The sequence below is a fragment of the Gossypium raimondii genome, chromosome 12 (assembly GCF_025698545.1).
Source record: "Gossypium raimondii isolate GPD5lz chromosome 12, ASM2569854v1, whole genome shotgun sequence".
NCBI lineage: Eukaryota > Viridiplantae > Streptophyta > Magnoliopsida > Malvales > Malvaceae > Gossypium > Gossypium raimondii.
Genome location: NC_068576.1, coordinates 42,418,107 through 42,436,485, shown reverse-complemented (window position 1 = coordinate 42,436,485; position 18,379 = coordinate 42,418,107). Strand labels below are relative to the sequence as shown.

The window sequence follows — 18,379 nt, the reverse complement described above, 5'->3', positions numbered from 1 at the left end:
TTGACTGAAGAATGTTAATTAATATGCTAAGAAATAATGCGGATGTATTCTTTTGGTGGTCAACAAACATGTCGAGCATTCATCCTTCGATCATTCAACATTTTTTAAATATAAATCCTAAGGCCAAATCAATGAAATAGAAGAAGTGTAACACCCCAAACTCGGCCTGGACGTTATGGCCGAATCTAGCAATGTCACATGATAGTGTGTTTGGAAAACGATGCTCATGTTGAAAAACCGTAACTTTTCTTGAAAAATTTTCCGTTTAGATCTCGTCATTATCTTTTATTAATCCTAAAATAGTGATTTTTATTTAGTCATTAGTTTGAAAAATATTATACGTTGCGGAATCTTTTTAAAGCAGTTTGTGTCCTTGTGGGTATTTTTCTAAAACACATGCATTTCTTTTAAAAACTTGTGTTTTATCTACCTCGAGCAGATATAAAACATAAAGCAGTATAAAATCTAAATTTTAAGCAAAAACTCATAGCGGCCATTATTATAGAAAAATACCCCAAATAAAGCTTTTAAAAATAAACCTAATTAAATACGAAACAGTAAAAAGGAGTCGTGTGGCTACAGTTGAGTCCTCTGCCGCTCCGATCTGCCTAAGTCTGGGGATTACTTGAATAGATGAATCAAAAGTGTGAGTTTACAAAAAATCAGTGTGTAATCCCTATATAAACAAGCAGACAGTATGCAATCATAGTCTGGGCCTAAGCCCATTTAGGTAACAGTTTCAGTTTCAGTTAAGGCCTTAGCCCATTACAATAAAGAAGTAGTCATGCATTTGGGCCTAGGCCCATTACAGTATCAATACTCAGTATAGTAATAGATAAGCAGTATCAAATCCTACCCAGCCAGCCTCTACACTCCAACACTGTCCAACCCTACACTCTATGTGGGGATATAATCAACCCACCCATCCCTACACTTCAAAAAGTACCGAATGCGGCACTAGACAGTAGTTTGCAGCTGAGCTGCCGGTAATTTAGGCTCAAGGTCTTTCAGTACACTTCCTCTGAACAATATAACCCCAACCTAATGCAATGCAATATACATATATGACATGCTAAAACATAATATCATGCATAAAATCAGGCATACAGTTACCAGTGGGACATCATCATGCTTAATAACATGCATAACCGTATCAGTCATACAGTCATTTCAGTCAATTAGGGGTCTAGGTAAGCTTACCGACTCTACAGTAGGTCCACAGTCGACTCGGGTGACCCGTACAACCTTAGCAGTCAAATAGTGAAAATGGGCCCACAGCTCATGCTGCATGCCCATGTGGGCCCACATGCCCGTGTGGCCCACACAACCCAAAATGGCCTTAGCCATGAGGATCTCATGGCCTGGCCCAATATTTCCACATGCCCGTGTGGCCCACACGACCTAATTCGACTCGGCCCATGAATCACACATGGCCAGCCTTGCCAATCACACGCACATGTTCGATCACGCATTTTTAAACTTTTTGTCGATTTCCGTTTTCAGAGTTGTGTTTACACACCTGGTTCGTTTGTCACTTAAAAGAACATCCAAGGTCACCAGCACCTATAGTCGACAAACAAATGCCACAATCAGTCCTAATTCATAGTTAATTTGAAACCAAAATATTGACAATGATTCATTCAATCCATTCGTCACTTACATTCAAAATTGAGCAACCTCTGACTACGGATCCGAACGAGATAGATCACCATTCTCACAATTCGTTACTGAAAATTTTGAAAGACCAAATATTGTGGTACTTAACAAAACTAAACAAAGTTATAACGCCAATCAACTTCAATCATCAAACCTTACCTTCGATCGAACACTAGTGGATTTACAATTCAATGGCACCGAGAAGAGTTCCACAGCCACTTACTAGCCTCCTAATCAAGAATTAGAACCCCCATTAAACAAAGAACAACAACTAGGTGATAAATAAACTAGTAGAGCTTACCGTCAATGCTCAAAGATTTAGAAGAACAAGTCGTGGCCACTAGACGAAGGATAGAAAACAAAATAAATCAGCAACAGAAGAAAAGGAGGGAAACGCCAGAACCCAAAAGAAAAAGATGGAAAACTGATAGAAAGGGAATCAACAGAAAGTGTCAGAAATATTTGGGAGGATGAGAGAAAGCTGAAATTGCAAAAAGGAAAAATAAGGGGAAGGGGAATCTAGCAGAAGTTTCGGCAGAGGGGGAAGGGAATAAATGACAACGTTAGAATTTGGAGAAAATAAGAGAAACGGCAAGGGTGAGGGAAAAAATTCGGTAATGGGGAAATAAAACACCAGAGAACAAATTGTCAAAAAATGAAAATGTAAGGGAGAAAGCCGAACTTGGAACCACAATTTGGATGTTGTCAAACTCCTCACTCCTTAATTTTCTCACCATACCCCTTAATCCACTCCCCAAAATCGTCCACCCCTCCCTCAACCACCTAATTCAAATTCCACTCAAACTCTTTAGTATTTTGGCTAAACCAGAACGCCCACAAGGCACAAGTAGCAAAATAAAACACTCCTTTACACACACCAAGACTCGAACTCAAGACCACTAGCACTTTGCCACTCCACTTAACCACCAGACCCGCAGGCCTATTCTGTCATATTTTACCAACATTTATTTATAAGCCTACTGATTAGAGATAATATTTTATTCATTTAAAATTAAAAAAAAATTTTCCCAAGCAAAGCCTTAAACTTAAGACCTCTCAGACACTCCCAGAACACTTAACTACTGAAGCAGATACACGGTTATGTCATAAACACACAGAAACAAATATACATATTTTGGGGCATTACAAGAAGAGAATGTTTGCCTAAATTACAATTGAGCCTATCAGGTAGAAGATAGAAAAGGTTTCTTACAAAAGAGTTCATAAGATAAGTATCTTATCCAGATTGGGTATCTGGTGATGGTCAAAAAGACAAAGAGAAAATAGCGAATGTGCATTGAGTTTATAAATCTCAACAAGGTCTGTCCAAAGGATATGTTAACACATTTGAATGCAAGGAAAAATTACGTGGTTGTTTCTGTAGTTGACACAATGGCCATAACTTGAGGCATTGTTTCATTGTCATACTTGTCCATTTTTAGAGGTGGCAAATTTTAGAAAAAAAACATTAGGATATCTATTTAAAAGATATTTGGATGAGTTAAAGCTCAAACCATGAAAACCAATTGAGTTAAAATTGAAGACTTGAAGATTGGTTACTTGCGGATCAAGTAAAGTCAGTTTTTATATTTGAATACATTGAATTACACGGAGACTCTTATGGAATTATGTCAAGATTATCCTCAGCTAATTTTTTCTTTACTTCATAGAAAAGTGATTACACTATGACTCTTATGTAAGCAAAACATATGTAGTACATAAACTTGAGTGTTGGTAAACAATGGTGAAATTGAGTGAGAAAAGATGAGTTTCTTTTAAATTTGAAGAAGAAAATCGTGTTTGGATGGCTAGAAATTCTAAAAGGATGAATCAATTTTGGAAGAAAAACCTTGATTTGGTGTTTGGTAAAATGTTGAATGAGAGGTGAAAATGAAAGGGAAGGGACGGTGGGGTTTTTTTTAAATCTGCAACCAATTTCTAATAACTGGTTCATTGCCAATTTAGCCACCTCCAATTTTTTCTTGTTTTAAATAGGTCCTTATTTTCAATTAAAACTTATTTTTTAAATTATTTTCAAATCCGACCTCGTTTTTAAAATTCGTTTTAACCAAATTAATTCTCGGACTCTTAATTTTAATTTCGTAACCTAAAAATTTAATTCTAATTATTTTAATATTTTATTTTACTAATTCCTAATAATTTAATTATCTACCCTAATTACGATTCTCAATTCACCAACCCTCGATTTACTAATTTGATTCTACTATCCCAGTTTTTGGGATGTGACATTTTTTCTCAACCAAATTTGGCTGATTTAAGCAGCTATTCTAAACCTATTTTGTTGCACAAAATATCCTTGACTGAGCCTTCAATGATTGGTGCTTCGGTTGAACAAAGACTACCCTTTGTGTCAATTTGTGTCCCCCCCGATGTTGGTATCGCAATACCCAGGAATAGGATATCGCGATACCATGGATAGTCTTGAACTTGGGATGCTTCTTGGCAGGTCGATATTCCGATACCCAAAATGGATATCGCGATACCACTAAAGGGTGGTCTCTATCCTTAGGTCTGTTGGCGAGATTGTGTTTCCAAGGGTAGGATATCGCAATACCCTCTCCTTTGGTGTCGGTTTTGCTTGATTTCAGCCTTGAACGCGTCCCTCCAACACTCAACCATATGTCAGGGCCCCAATGGTACTATTGGCCAATTTGGTATCAAAAATAAGAAAAACCAGGCATTTATACCTATTAACTTAATATATAAAAAACTATGAAAAGCTACGAAAAAGACGGTAGTATGCTTGAGAACAATCTCCTCAAGTGTACCAGGGAAGCCTAATTTTTCATATCAAATTACGGCGGATCACTAATCTCATTCATAGGTTCAATAATCAACCAATCGAAGTAAGGGGTTCCATGGTACTTCTAGTTGTGTGAGGCGATGGTCAGCACACTGTGACTGAAATGGTAGAATTATTGGTTGCTAATGATCCCCACAACTTATAATGCCATTATTGGTTGTCCTTTGATGAAAATGGAGAAGTTGGTGATAACCACTTTCTAATTAAAGGTTAAATTCCCAAGTCCAACTAGTAAGGGATATATGAAATTTGATTAGCATACAGCCAGACAATGTCATATACTTTTGTTGCAATTATCTCAGTAGTAGAAGGGTTACCTTCACACTTCAGCTCTGATAGGTTCCTCTAGGGTTGCACTTAGAGTCAATGTGATTAACAAAGCCAAGTTGAACTTAGAGAGTTTAGGTATCAGGTTCGAGGGGAGACTCAACAAAGCTAAAATTGTAAAATAGATCGAACCTATAAAATTATTCCATGATGATAATGAGAAAACCACTCAGAATTTTTATACTTTACCAAAGGTTGACTGAAAAATGTTAATTAATATGCTAAGAAATAATGTAGACGTATTCGCTTGGTGGTCAACAAACATGTCGAGCACTCATCCTTCGATCATTCAACATCTCTTAAAATCAAGATTAAAAAAACCTTTTAATTAGATCAAAATAAGTTAGAAACCACTTTAAAATAGAAGCTTAGCTAAGAAATACGAGATCTACCATTATCAAGATAAAAATCAACTTAAAATCAATCGATCTATTGAAATCTTGATTAAGTCATTTAAATCTAGAATTGAAATAATAGATCCCTTAGTTTAATCATAAAAAGTCAGAATGCTATCTTATTTTGACGAAAACAATGAGTTTAAGATCAATTTCGGCTAAAAAGTGTTGATAAACAATGGTGAAATTGAGGGAGAAAAGATGAGTTTCTTTTAAAATTGAAGAAGAAAATCGTGTTTGGATGGCTAGAAATTCTAAAAGGATGAATCAATTTTGGAAGAAAAATCTTGATTTGGTGTTTGGGAAAATGTTGAATGAGAGGTGAAAATGAAAGGGAAGGGACAGTGGGGGTTTTTTTTTTTAAATCTGCAACCAATTTCTAATAATTGGTTCATTGCCAATTTAGCCACCTCCAATTTTTCCCTGTTTTAAATAGGTCCTTATTTTCAATTAAAACTTATTTTTTAAAATTATCTTCAAATCCAACCTCGTTTTTAAAATTCGTTTTAACCAAATTAATTCTCGGGCTCTTAATTTTAATTTCGTAACCTAAAACTTTAATTCTAATCATTTTAATATTTTATTTTATTAATTCCTAATTATTTAATTATCTAGCCTAATTACGATTCTCGATTCACCAACCCTCGATTTACTAACCCGATTCTACTAACTCAGTTTTTGGGATGTGACATTTTTTCTCAACCAAATTTGGCTGATTTAAGCAGCTATTCGAAACCTATTTTGTTACCCAAAATATCCTTGAACGAGCCTTCAATGATTGGTGCTTCGGTTGAACAAAGACTACCCTCTGTGTCAATTTGTGTCCCCCCTCAATGTTGGTATCGTAATACCCAGGAATAGGATATCGCGATACCATGGATAGTCTTAAACTTGGGATGCTTCTTGGCAGGTGGATATCGCGATACACAAAATGGATATCGCGATACCACTGAAGGGTAGTCTCTATCCTTAGGTCTGTTGGCGAGATCGTGTTTCTAAGGGTTGGATATCGCAATACCCTCTGTTTTGGTGTCGTTTTTGCTCGGTTTCAGCCTTGAACACGTCCCTACAACACTCAACCATATGTCAGGGCCCCAATGGCACTATTGGTCAATTTGGGTCTCAAAAATAAGAAAAGCCAGGCGTTTATACTTATTAACTTAATATATAAAAACTATAAAAAAAACTACGAAAAAGACGTTAATATGCTTGAGAACAATCTCCTCAAGTGTACCAGGGAAGCCTAATTTGTCATATCAAATTACGGCAAATCACTAATCTCATTCATAGGTTCAATAATCAACCAATCGAAGTTAGGGGCTCCATGGTACTTCTAGTTGTGTGAGGCGATGGTTAACACACTGTGACTGAAATGGTAGAATTATTGGTTGCTAATGACCCCCACAACTTATAATGCCATTATTGCATGTCCTTTGATGAAAATGAAGAAGTTGGTGATAGCCATTTTTTATTTAAAGGTTAAATTCCCAAGTCCAACTAGTAAGGGATATATGAAATTTGATAAGCATACAGCCAGACAATGTCATATACTTTTGTTGCAATTATCTCAGTAGGAGAAGGGTTACCTTCACACTTCAGCTCTGATAGGTTCCTCTAGGGTTGCACTTAGAGTCAACGTGATTAACAAAGCCAAGTTGAACTTAGAGAGTTTAGGTATCAGGTTCGAGGGGAGACTCAACAAAGCTAAAGTTGTAAAATAGACCGAACCTATAAAATTATTCCATGATGATAATGAGAAAACCACTCAGATTTTTTTCTACTTTACCAAAGGTTGACTGAAGAATGTTAATTAATATGCTAAGAAATAATGCAGATGTATTCGCTTGGTGGTCAACAAACATGTTGAGCACTCATCCTTCGATCATTCAACATCTCTTAAATATAAATCCTAAGGCCAAATTGATGAAATAGAAGAAGAGAATGTTTGCCTAAACTACAATTGAGCCTATCAGGTAAAAGATAGAAAGGTTTCTTACAAAAAAGTTCATAAGAGAAGTATCTTATCCAGATTGGGTATCTGGTGATGGAAAAAAAGACCAAGAGAAAGTGGCGAATGTGTGTCGAGTTTATAAATCTCAACAAGGCCTATCCAAAGGATATGTTGACACATTTGAATGCAAGGAAAAATTATGTGGTTGTTTCTGTAGTTGACATAATGGCCATAACTTGAGGCATTGTTTCATTGTCATACCTGTCCATTTTTAGAGGTGGAAAATTTTAGAAAAAAACATTAGGATATCTGTTTAAAGGATATTTTGATGAGTTAAAGCTTAAACCATGAAAACCAATTGAGTTAAAATTGAAGACTTGAAGATTGGTTACTTGCGGACAAGTAAAGTCAGTTTCTATATTTGAATATATTGAATTACATGGAGACTCTTATGGAATTATGTCAAGATTATCCTCAGCTAATTTTTTCTTTACTTCATAGAAAAGTGATTAGACTATGACTCTTATGTAAGCAAAACTCATGTAGTATATAAACTTGAGTTTTGTCTAGGTTGAGGAAAAACTGAGAGATTGAGAGAGCACAAATTTGTTCAAGTTAGGAACGTTTTATGTGTGCATTTTTTTTGTAAGCAATCAAGAGAGTCTTTTGTATTGCAAAACTAAGCTTTCAAGTAGGAAGCTTAGTGGGAGAGTGATCTAGTCTTTATACAACAGTGAGGTCGCTAAATTGGTGAGAGTTAGCTCAATTTTACAACTTAAATTATTGGTTGTACTGTGAGAAAGATAGTGGATCATTGTTCCAGGAAAGGCCTTGTAGACATAGACTGAGGTCAAACTACGTAAACAATCTTGATGTTCATCTTTAAGTTTTTGCACTTTTAATTTCGTGGTTGAAACTATGGTCACAGTTACAAACACTATTTTAGTCACAGTTTCTGTTTACGAAGCAAGTGCCCATTCATTTCTACATGATAGATTTCATCTTTCTTCAATAGACACGTTAGTTAATTCCTCTACTGGCCAAAGAAAAGTGACGAATATTCTCTTTACAAGAGTTTTTCAGAAGGAAGGCTTTGGAACTGTCGCCTCCACCATGTCCTATTTTGAATTAGTATACCTATCCCCTTCCCGATTCTTAACTTTTTTGGTTGCCCTTTCCAAGTCCGACAGCACTCGTGATCCAGGATTCTAATTACTAATAGTCGAAAACATTTTAGGTAGTTTCAGAAAACTCTTTTACAAATATGGTATCCTATTTATTACAATTTTACATATTGCAATATTACTTACCTTATTTAAAATAACTTTACAGCTATACAACCTTCTACCAATAAAACTCATATTTCATTTTCTATATCTCAGATTTGTTTTTCCTCTCAAATTTCTTATCTTCCTTTTCGCTAATCTCATCTTCTCTGCACACCAGTCCTACATCTGTTATTCATCAATAACTTTCTAGGTTGTATTTTTATTCCTTTATTTATTTATTCCATTGTTTTAATTGTGGATCTAGTACTCCTATTCTAACCTTCCTTCTAACTTTTATTACAAATCCAGCGTCCCCTACATTCAAGAGCATTCTTTCCCAATTCAACTCTCTACTATCATTAAGGTGATGTTAAGTACTTTTACTCTTTTTGTATCTTATGATTGAACCTACTAATTTATCACAATGATACTAATCTTGACAACTAATTCGAACATTTACATTTGTAGATCTAAAATGCAAATGATCAAGGATTACACCTATAACTTGAAATAGAAAAAGGGATTGCTCTCTAATATTTATATTTTGAAGGTATTTTCATGGTATTCCTTATGTTACATATATACTATTTATCTTTTCATTTTTTTGACTTGATTTGTTAGATTTTTCATCGCATGTTAATTAGGGGTGAATGTTCGATCGAATCAAACGAAAAAATTTCGAGTTTATCGAGTTGATGAATCTTATTTTATCATCCTAACTTATTTTGAAATTTTCTTAAAAAGAGTCGAGTGAGATGAAATTCGAATCGAATCGAATATATTTGCTCGAGTTAAATTTCAAAAAATGACTTCAGATCCTTGTAGCCATCGCCACCCACCATAATCAAATTTGTCCACCGTAATCAAATTTGTTTTTAACTTTCATCTCCTCATAATTTATTTATTAATCTTTTATATACGGATTAGCTTCTTTTCTTACTTAGGTTCTTCAATTATCTTCTGATTCTTTGTCAACATGTATTTTGAAATTAAAAGATATATTAAATATAAAAAATGTGATTTTTTAATAAAAATTATTTTAAAGATAAAATGTGAAATTGATACCAACAAAAAATTTTAACCGAATACTTTATGTCATCATCGGTAATTCAATTTTAACGAAATTGATAAAGATTTAGCATTATTAAACAATTCAATAATATAAATAGTAAACCTAAATTAAAAAAAAGATTTTGGGGTTTGGGGAAGTAAAACTTTTGGCAGAAAGTATAAGGGTTTGACTTTTGAGAGGGGGTTTTAGGGGGAAAGAAGTAAAAGAATTTGATATTTAGTTTATTCGAATTATTTAAGTTATTTGAAATCGAAAGTTTAACTCGATTTGAACTCGAAATTCAAAAAAAAAAGTTGATTCGATTAACTCAATTAATTTGATTCGAATACTTTGAAATTCAAACTTTTTTTCGTTTTTTGGAGTCGAATCAAAAATTGCTCACCTGTAATGTTAATTTACATTTTCTCACACCATATGGCTAATTATTAGACCTGGCCTGGCCCGAAAAATGAGAGGGTTTAAGCAAAAATATATGCTCGAAAAATGGGCTTGGGCAAAGAAGAAAAAGACTCGTTTAGAAAACAGGTCGAGCCTCTGGTAATTTGTTTTGGCCAGACGTGAATTTGCAAAAAAAAAAAACTACTGTTTTGCTGTTGTTTTCTTAATGTTTTGATGTCATTTCATTATTATGTAGCTCCTATTTTGTTGTTATTATTTAGATATTGCGTAACTCTTGCTTTTTTGTTAATTTTGCTGCTATTTTAGAGACATTTGCTTATTAAGTTTTACCTATCTTAGTGTTATTTAAGTATAAAGACTTTTGTTTAATTTATTTTCAATTTGTTAGGAAACATTTATTTTAATATTTTTAGTGTTTTTGGTGTATTGTGTTTTTTAAAATTCTTTTATATAAAAAAATTTAATATGGGCGGGCCAAGCCCGGATTTTAGTGTTTTCATCCGAGCGAAGTTTGAAAAAAATTTTAGACTCCTTTTTAGGGTCGAGCTGGACCTGAGCCTATCAAACTGGCCTAAAATTTTGTTAGGACTTGACCCAACCCGGATCATGGACACCTCTACTAATAAAATATAACTATAGCACAAAATTTTTCCCTAAACTTAGTAAGTAAAAAGTCAATCATAATTATCATTATATGTACATTATAATCATCACCTTAGTTATCTTTAATCATTCCTAATTTTCAGTTTTAATTTTTTTCATCAATACTTTTTTACCTTAAGCATTTCTTATTTCATATTTATAACAAATCTTAGTCCTTAAATTGGATATATTATTTAAAGTACCTTTTAAAATAGTAATAATTTAAAAATTAAAAATTTCATTATTCTTTGAAAGTTTTTATTTGAATTATTTTAAAGTAAAAATATTTTAAAAATAAAATTAATAGAACATTATCTAAAAATCAAAATATAAAGGAATCCTACATATTATAGATGACCTGATGAGACTCATATCAAAGCCTCAGTGTTTAAATAAAGATTTTTCTAGTCCCACATGACATGCTTGCATATTAAGTTATTATTACCTGTTTTTATAGAGAAAGGTATATATATCTAAGTTATAGCCCTAACTAAACTCTGTTTCTGTGTTGATTTCAGAATCTTGAAAACTCTGCATTTTATCAGACTCTCTCCCACCCCTCAAACAAACAAACAAGCAAACAAAAAGATTTGCTCCAAAGTTGTGCAATGCCAATGGCTTCTCCTGTTAATGGCAATCAAATCAGAGTGAAAACCGAACCCGACGTGCTCAACGACAAAATCCAACACACTCCAGCTCAGCAACCCGCCATTGACATCAGCAGTGATAGTAGCAGCTCTAGTATGAGCAGTGGCGATTCTTCTGGTATCGGCGACTCCTTACTAAGATTTCAGCAATCCAGTGCGGCTCCGGAAAAACGAAATTCTGATGACCCTCTCGATTCTTTCCCAACTAAGAAACGGAAAACAATGTTTCTGGCTCCGCTTCCGCCGGAGCCTTTGTCCGTACAAGTTCCGGAGACGGTACCTTTATCTTTGAGGGAAACTGTTGGGGTTCTGAAGGGGTTGGCGGGTGCAGTTGTTGAAACCCGTCAACAAAGTAAGGTTTCGAGGGGTCGCAAACAGTTCTGGAAAGCAGGAGATTATGAAGGAGGCAATGCATGCGATTCTGCCATGTCTTCTACTGGTTAGTTTAAGCTCCTGCCTTTTTCTTTTAACATTTTTCTTTAAGTTTTACTATACTATTACTGTCAGTTGAATTTGTTTGACTTTGTATGGACAGACGGTTTAATTATAACATAAATTGATATATTTATTTTACAGTTGGCATGGATCATGTTAGGGTCCATCCTAAGTTTCTACATTCAAATGCAACCAGCCATAAATGGGCTCTTGGAGGTACACGCAATGAAAAACCTTACTTTCCTATTAGAACTTGGATAATTATGATTAAAACAATTTACTTCTTGGACAGCCTTTGCCGAGCTTTGGGACAATGCACTGGACGAGGTATTTGCAATTTTTTTAAACCAGAATAGTAAAACCCCCTTTTGTTTTTTCTTGTATTCATATTCTGACTGGGCATTGTGATCAGGCTTGCAATGGAGCTACATATGTTAGCATAGATATGTTGCAAAATAAAAAAGATGACAGCAAGATGTTGGTAGTTGAAGGTAATTGCCAGTATATGCATTTATTAATGTCTTTAGCAGCATCAGTTCAGTAAATTTCCATAATGTGTATAAAAGAAAAAAATCGTGACTCTTTTGCAATTGAATTCTATTGGTAGTATTTTTTTTTTTTTGTTTTCCTATACTGCTTGTTGTCTGCGATTGTAGATAATGGTGGAGGGATGAGTCCGGATAAAATGAGGCAATGCATGTCTCTTGGATATTCTTCAAAAAGTAAAATGGCAAATACCATTGGTCAATGTAAGTTGCTCTTCATTTGTCACATATAAGAATATAAAAGGAATCACTACAATAATTCAATATTTTTCGTAAAAATTCAAGTCTTCATACTTTAGAAGCCATTTCCATAATTATTGCATGTTATTTATGTTTTACTGAAATTCAGACGGAAATGGTTTCAAGACAAGTACTATGAGGCTTGGCGCAGATGTTATTGTGTTTTCTCAAAGTCTTGGGACAGATGGAAAAAGGTTGGCTCCTTAATCATCAGTCTAACTTGATACTTTAGTGTTTTGTTATGAGACTCTAAAAGCTAAATTTGTTCATTTATTTTCTTTTCTCTTTAGCCCAACGAGGAGTATTGGAGTACTTTCCTACACATTTTTGACAGAAACCGGGAAGGAGGACATCGTAGTTCCAATAGTAAGAAGACTTCAATTTAAGTTTTTTATGCTTATTGTACAGTTTCTAAACAATGTGCCTTGTTACTTTCTTTCTTTTGAATTGAAAAGATTGATTTTGAGCAAAAAGGACGGGATTGGACCAAGATGACTCGATGTTTTGAGGATGATTGGAACAGAAATTTGGAGACTATAATTCACTGGTCACCATACACGTCTGAAGCTCATCTACTTGACCAAGTAACTCTTCATCATTTAGATATCCTTTCTTATTTGATGTTGATGGAAGTAAAAGAACCCTACTAATAGTTGTCTTGCTGTTATTTCTGTCAAATTTAGTTCAATTTTCTTAAAGATCATGGTACGCGGATAATAATTTACAATCTCTGGGAGGACGACGAAGGAAAGCTGGAGCTAGATTTTGACACCGATCTCCATGTATGCTTCCAACACCTTCTCTTATATCACTCTTCTTAGTTTCCACTGAATTTTAAGAACTGAAAGATGTTGGACGCGTCTTCCCATAAATTCCAAATTATATCTGACGTTTGGAATGGCAGGATATTCAAATTAGAGGAGTCAACCGTGATGAAAAGAACATAGAAATGGCAAAAACATTTCACAACTCCAGGCAGTTTTTAACTTATCGACATTCTTTGAGGGTGAGACACTTATAACTTTGCATGTATCTAATCACGATCAGTATAGTAATTCATCAGGACTTCATTGTTAGAAGCTGATTAATCATATTTTCTCCCTTCATTCTTTGTAGAGTTATGCATCAATCCTCTACCTCAGGCTTCCAACCAATTTTACAATGATTTTGCGTGGCAAAGACATTGAACATCATAACATTGTCAATGACATGATGCTCACTACAAAGATAACATACAGGCCTCAGATTGTTTCTGGAAAAGCACCCATAAGTTCTGATGTAATGGCTACAAGGCTTAATCTCTTATTTGGATTGTTCATTTATTATTTCTTTTACACTCTTTGCAACTGACCAATTTTTGTCGGGTTTCTATAATAGATGGTTGCAACTGTGACAATTGGGTTTGCGAAGGATGCACAACACCATATTGATATTCAAGGATTTAATGTGTACCACAAGAACCGACTTATCAAGGTTAGACTTTAAGTTTTCTTTCTCTCTTTTAATTAGTCAAAAGAATCCAAAATCATGGGGTGAGACACCATTGGGCTTTAACCTTTTATGTTTTGTTCATGCATGGAAAAAACAACTCCTTCATTAGCCATTTTGGAGGGTTTGGAATGCAGCTGGAAGTAGTGGCCGAGGAGTGCTTGGTACGAATAATTACTTGTATTCTTTCTTTTCTATACAGATTATTTGGCTGCTAACTCTTTTTCTTTTTTCCTTTTGACCTTCTGTAATAGGTGTGTTGGAGGCCAACTTTGTCGAACCAGCTCATGACAAACAGGGTTTTGAGCGAACTGTTGTGCTTTCAAGACTAGAGGCCAAACTTGTAGGAATTCAGAAGGACTATTGGTTCGTACTTCACATTACATGTGTAGAAATCACTTGCACAAGAGGCAAAACTAGTTGTAGTTTAGTTTTACATCCATTGATATATTTTTATGCATTTTATATTCTGTTAACTATGCTATTCATATAGGTTATGCATAAGAAATTTCGAGTTAATTGAAATTATATATCTAACCATCAATCTGATGATAATGGAAAATTTATTGTTAATATATACATCAAAAAGGATATTATCAGAGATGCCAGATTGAGTAATGACTTTATACATGATTCTTCTTCATGTATGCTATATGTGTGTATGGAGGTTTTGTGGTTATTGGTCTCTGAACTTTCTCTTGCTTTTCTGTGGTAGGTTTAAAAACTGCCATGAAGTTGGTTATGCACCCAGGAGGCCTACAAAGAGCTCTATCTCAAAAGCTCCGAATTTCGTTCCATGTGTTGGAGAGAAGTCTTCTTTACATCCAACTCAGAAAGAGCAGGGCTCCATAAGCAAGGGTTGGAACATGAAATCTGGTATTAAAGAGAAATCTTGGGTTCCCAATCAAAATGGATGTGGTACCCCTAACACTATGGATAAGTCTTCTTCACACCCAAATATATATGAGCAAGTTTTTATTGGGGGAAGTTTTAGAACTCAAGTGGATAAAATGTTAGAACAAAGACCACTAGTAGATGAAGCAAATCAAGATGGAAGCTCTACAAAGGGCGAATCTCATCAGCATCCCACATCGAAAACCATGTCACAAATTTCTCATTTGAAGGTAAATAAATGTTGTTGGTAGCCATTTAGGAAACATCATTTCACTTACAATGGTAAGATTGTTTTAGAATTGGATTTGACAGTACTCTTTTTTCTTTATTTCATTTTTGGGGTCTAATTCGACATTTAATTCTCTCGACATGTAGGCAGCAGATAGCAACTGTGACTTGGAGAATTTGATTTTAATCAAGTTGGAAGCAGAGAATCAGGGCTTGAGGGAAAGGTATTTGCTTAAATTTCCCCTTGACTTGTATATTTTGTATATTTTTAAGATTGTCCTTTTTTTACTTAAACTATTTGAATCCCCCCTTTTAATTGCAGATTGAATGAAGCGAACCGCGATTTACAGTCCGAAAAAGAGAGATGCGAAACACTTGAATTGCAAGTATGTTCATTGGCTGCTTACCAATTTGATTTTTTATTTACCATTTCAAACATGTTTAACCTGAAGAAGTCGATTCATATATATGCTAAATGAATACAACAAAGAATATGGTAATTTGGTTTTAGCATATTGTGAAGCTGATATTGTTTTTCCATTGGAACTTAAGTTTAAGCAAGAACAACAACGGAGTGAAGGGTTGGAGAAGGAGCAGACCGCTCTGATTGAGAATTTTGCGGAAGAAAGGAGCAGGCTACACAAGGAGGAAAATAGATTAAGGAAAAGTTTAAGGGTTGGCATATATAATTCCCCTTTTCCATCTATAATTTTCTCTACATTTTCAACTTTTTTCCCTTAATTTCCTAATGGATTTTTGTTCCTTGTAGAATGCTTCTACTACCATAGAGGATCTGCTTAAGAAGGTGAAGCAGCTTGAAAAGGGCGGAGTCGCAACCATCAAAAAAGAAGATTGAGAGTACAGTTTGCGATTATTGAGAATTTCAATTTCAAAATTATACAAAGTTGTACAACAAAACAGATACAGATGGAACCTTCTTTAATTGTCTTTAAAATTTAATAATTTACCGGATCCTTGTTTAAAACAAGAATTTTATTGACATTCCTTAATTTGAAATTGCTGTTGTTTTAATTTTATCTTTTTTAACATTAGTTATCATATCTAGCTTTTTTGATGCAATGTCTAGAAATATTAGTTCAAATTAAAAATTAAAGTAAAGAAATTAATGGATCCAGTGCGTTTTTGCATCTAGTTTTATTTTGATGATTTGATATTGTTTTATTAAGTTTTGTATAAGAGTTTTATTGTTCTAACAAGTGATATCAAAGCCTCTCGTTATGTCGAATCATTCGAATGAATTGATTCTCTATTATTTTAGATTGATTCGTTTTTCAGATTTTATAGAATATTTAATATTTCGGTTATATTTATGTTGATGTTTGGAATCTATATTCAAGCCTTTTAGATCTTGATTATTTTGAATTTTTAGGTTTTTGATCTTTAATTCTTAATTTTGATGGATTTTGAATGTTTATGCTTTAATTTCCATTGAGCAATCAAATAATAGTGATGCCGATTCAATTCTATTACTCCATTGATTATTCGAAAATTGGGAATTCAAAATTAACAAGTTTTAGTTTTATTTGGTAATTGTAAATGCATTAGAACTTTAGTTTTATTAAAAGTATAATTAATGCATATTGTGGTGCATTTATATGTAAATTTATTAATTTTGTGCGTTAAAAAAACGTTTTGGCGCATCTCAAGTTTATTGATAGAATTGCTTTGATGCATTATTGCATTATTTGTTTGATTCAAATTTTGATTGATTTATATGATTCATATTTAGTGTTTTGTTTTATGAAATATATTATTATATTTTTAGATAGAATTTAACAAATTGGTTTAGTTTGATTTCCATTCAATGGATTCATAGTTTAACATTCCTCTTGGTTTTTTTTCAGTTAGAAAACCTAAATCATATAGGTTTCTCATGGTTTTAAAATATTATTAATTAATCAATCAAATTAAAAGAAAAGGAATTTGGGTTTGTGAAATCATAGAAGGCGTTATTTTTAAATAAAAGTAATTCAATTTCAATTTTTTTGTTAGTTTTAATAATTGCGGTATTTTAGTGATGTATATTGATTTTTCTGCTATTATATTTATGAAATTATTATTGTTTTTAAGATAATTATTACATCTTTAATGAATGATAATTACCTTTATCGTAATATCAATATATTTACCATTCTCTTGATTCTTCATGGATTCACACTTTGGCTTGAATCGTGGCGGACTATATATATATATATATATATGAGGTCGTGTATATTCCATTTATTCTTTGTTAAAAGAGAAAATCTATTCATGATTTGTTTCTTTATTATGCGTGAATTTGGAGATAATATTTGTTGTTAGCCCATTAGACAGTTTTCATGAATTGATGTTAATAAATGATTCTTGAATTTTCGCATACTCAAAGAAAATTTACCGATTCATATTTTGTTAGTTTTGTAAAGTGATGGTTTTTAAATTGATTGCATGCTTCCAGCTTGGTTTTTGTCGGTTATTAATTTTTTTTTAAAGAAATCTCAAGCACATATATTTTGAATATATATATATATATATATAGAATTTTGCTCTACAGAGAATTATTCTCAATTTATGTTCCGGTAATTTTATTATATGTTGTTATCTTTTTTTTATAAATATATATTCAATTTTTGGGTGTTTTGACAATACGTGTTTAAAGAATTTACACTGTGTTTGGTTCAGTGTAATCTCTAATCATTACGCCCCGGTTACGCGCCTATTCCATTACTGATCTATTCCAGCGTTTGGTTCACTGTAATAGGTATTACGCGGCTATTACAACACGGATCTAAGCCCCCAAAATCTCCGCTTTTCTATTCCCTTCCCAAATCTCAGATTCCCTATTACGTCCGGCCTCCCTTTCCAAGTCTCTGTTTTACCCTCCCTCCCTCTCCTTTTTCTGTCCCCATCTTTTCTCCTCCCATTTCCCACTGCTTCATTTTTTCTCTCGGAGCACGTCTGGTTTTTGAATCTTGAGGTATGAATCAACGTTTGGTTAAAATGTTTATGATTTGCTTGTTTAAAGTTTTCTAGATCTTTTTCTATGTCTATAGTTTCTGCTACTTCTATTTCTTTATTTTTCTTTTTGGTGCTAAATACTCGCTCGAATTATTTTCCGATTTGGAATTAGGGTGTTTTCCGATTATAATCTTTACTATTCTGAAATCTTACTAATGCTATATCGGTTACCCACAATTTGTTCATAACGAAAAACATGGTTGGTATTTTTTCCAGATTTTCTGTTGGCAGGTCTGCCCATGGACGCTCTAAGAGTGCCTTTGTAAGTTTCTTTTCTTCATTTTTTTCCTGTTTCTCTTTTTTAGAAGTTTATTTGGGTTTTTATTTCCCTTTTGGATTAGTTCATTGATGTT

General features: G+C 33.6%; 1 protein-coding gene across 1 annotated transcript; it reads left to right on the top strand.

Annotated features, from left to right (window-relative positions):
* The first annotated feature begins 11,592 nt into the window (after nt 1-11,592).
* Nucleotides 11,593-16,028, top strand: LOC105764245 (protein MICRORCHIDIA 4). The gene is made up of 19 exons (XM_012582766.2): nt 11,593-11,620; nt 11,758-11,832; nt 11,909-11,943; nt 12,029-12,107; nt 12,273-12,365; nt 12,511-12,595; nt 12,692-12,767; nt 12,857-12,985; nt 13,085-13,183; nt 13,306-13,407; nt 13,518-13,679; nt 13,779-13,874; nt 14,002-14,053; nt 14,144-14,255; nt 14,605-15,013; nt 15,159-15,235; nt 15,334-15,397; nt 15,564-15,686; nt 15,781-16,028. Exons 1-19 carry the CDS (start codon nt 11,608-11,610, stop codon nt 15,865-15,867), a joined length of 1,968 nt encoding a protein of 655 aa, XP_012438220.2. The 5' UTR covers nt 11,593-11,607; the 3' UTR covers nt 15,868-16,028.
* Nucleotides 16,029-18,379: the final 2,351 nt, after the last annotated feature.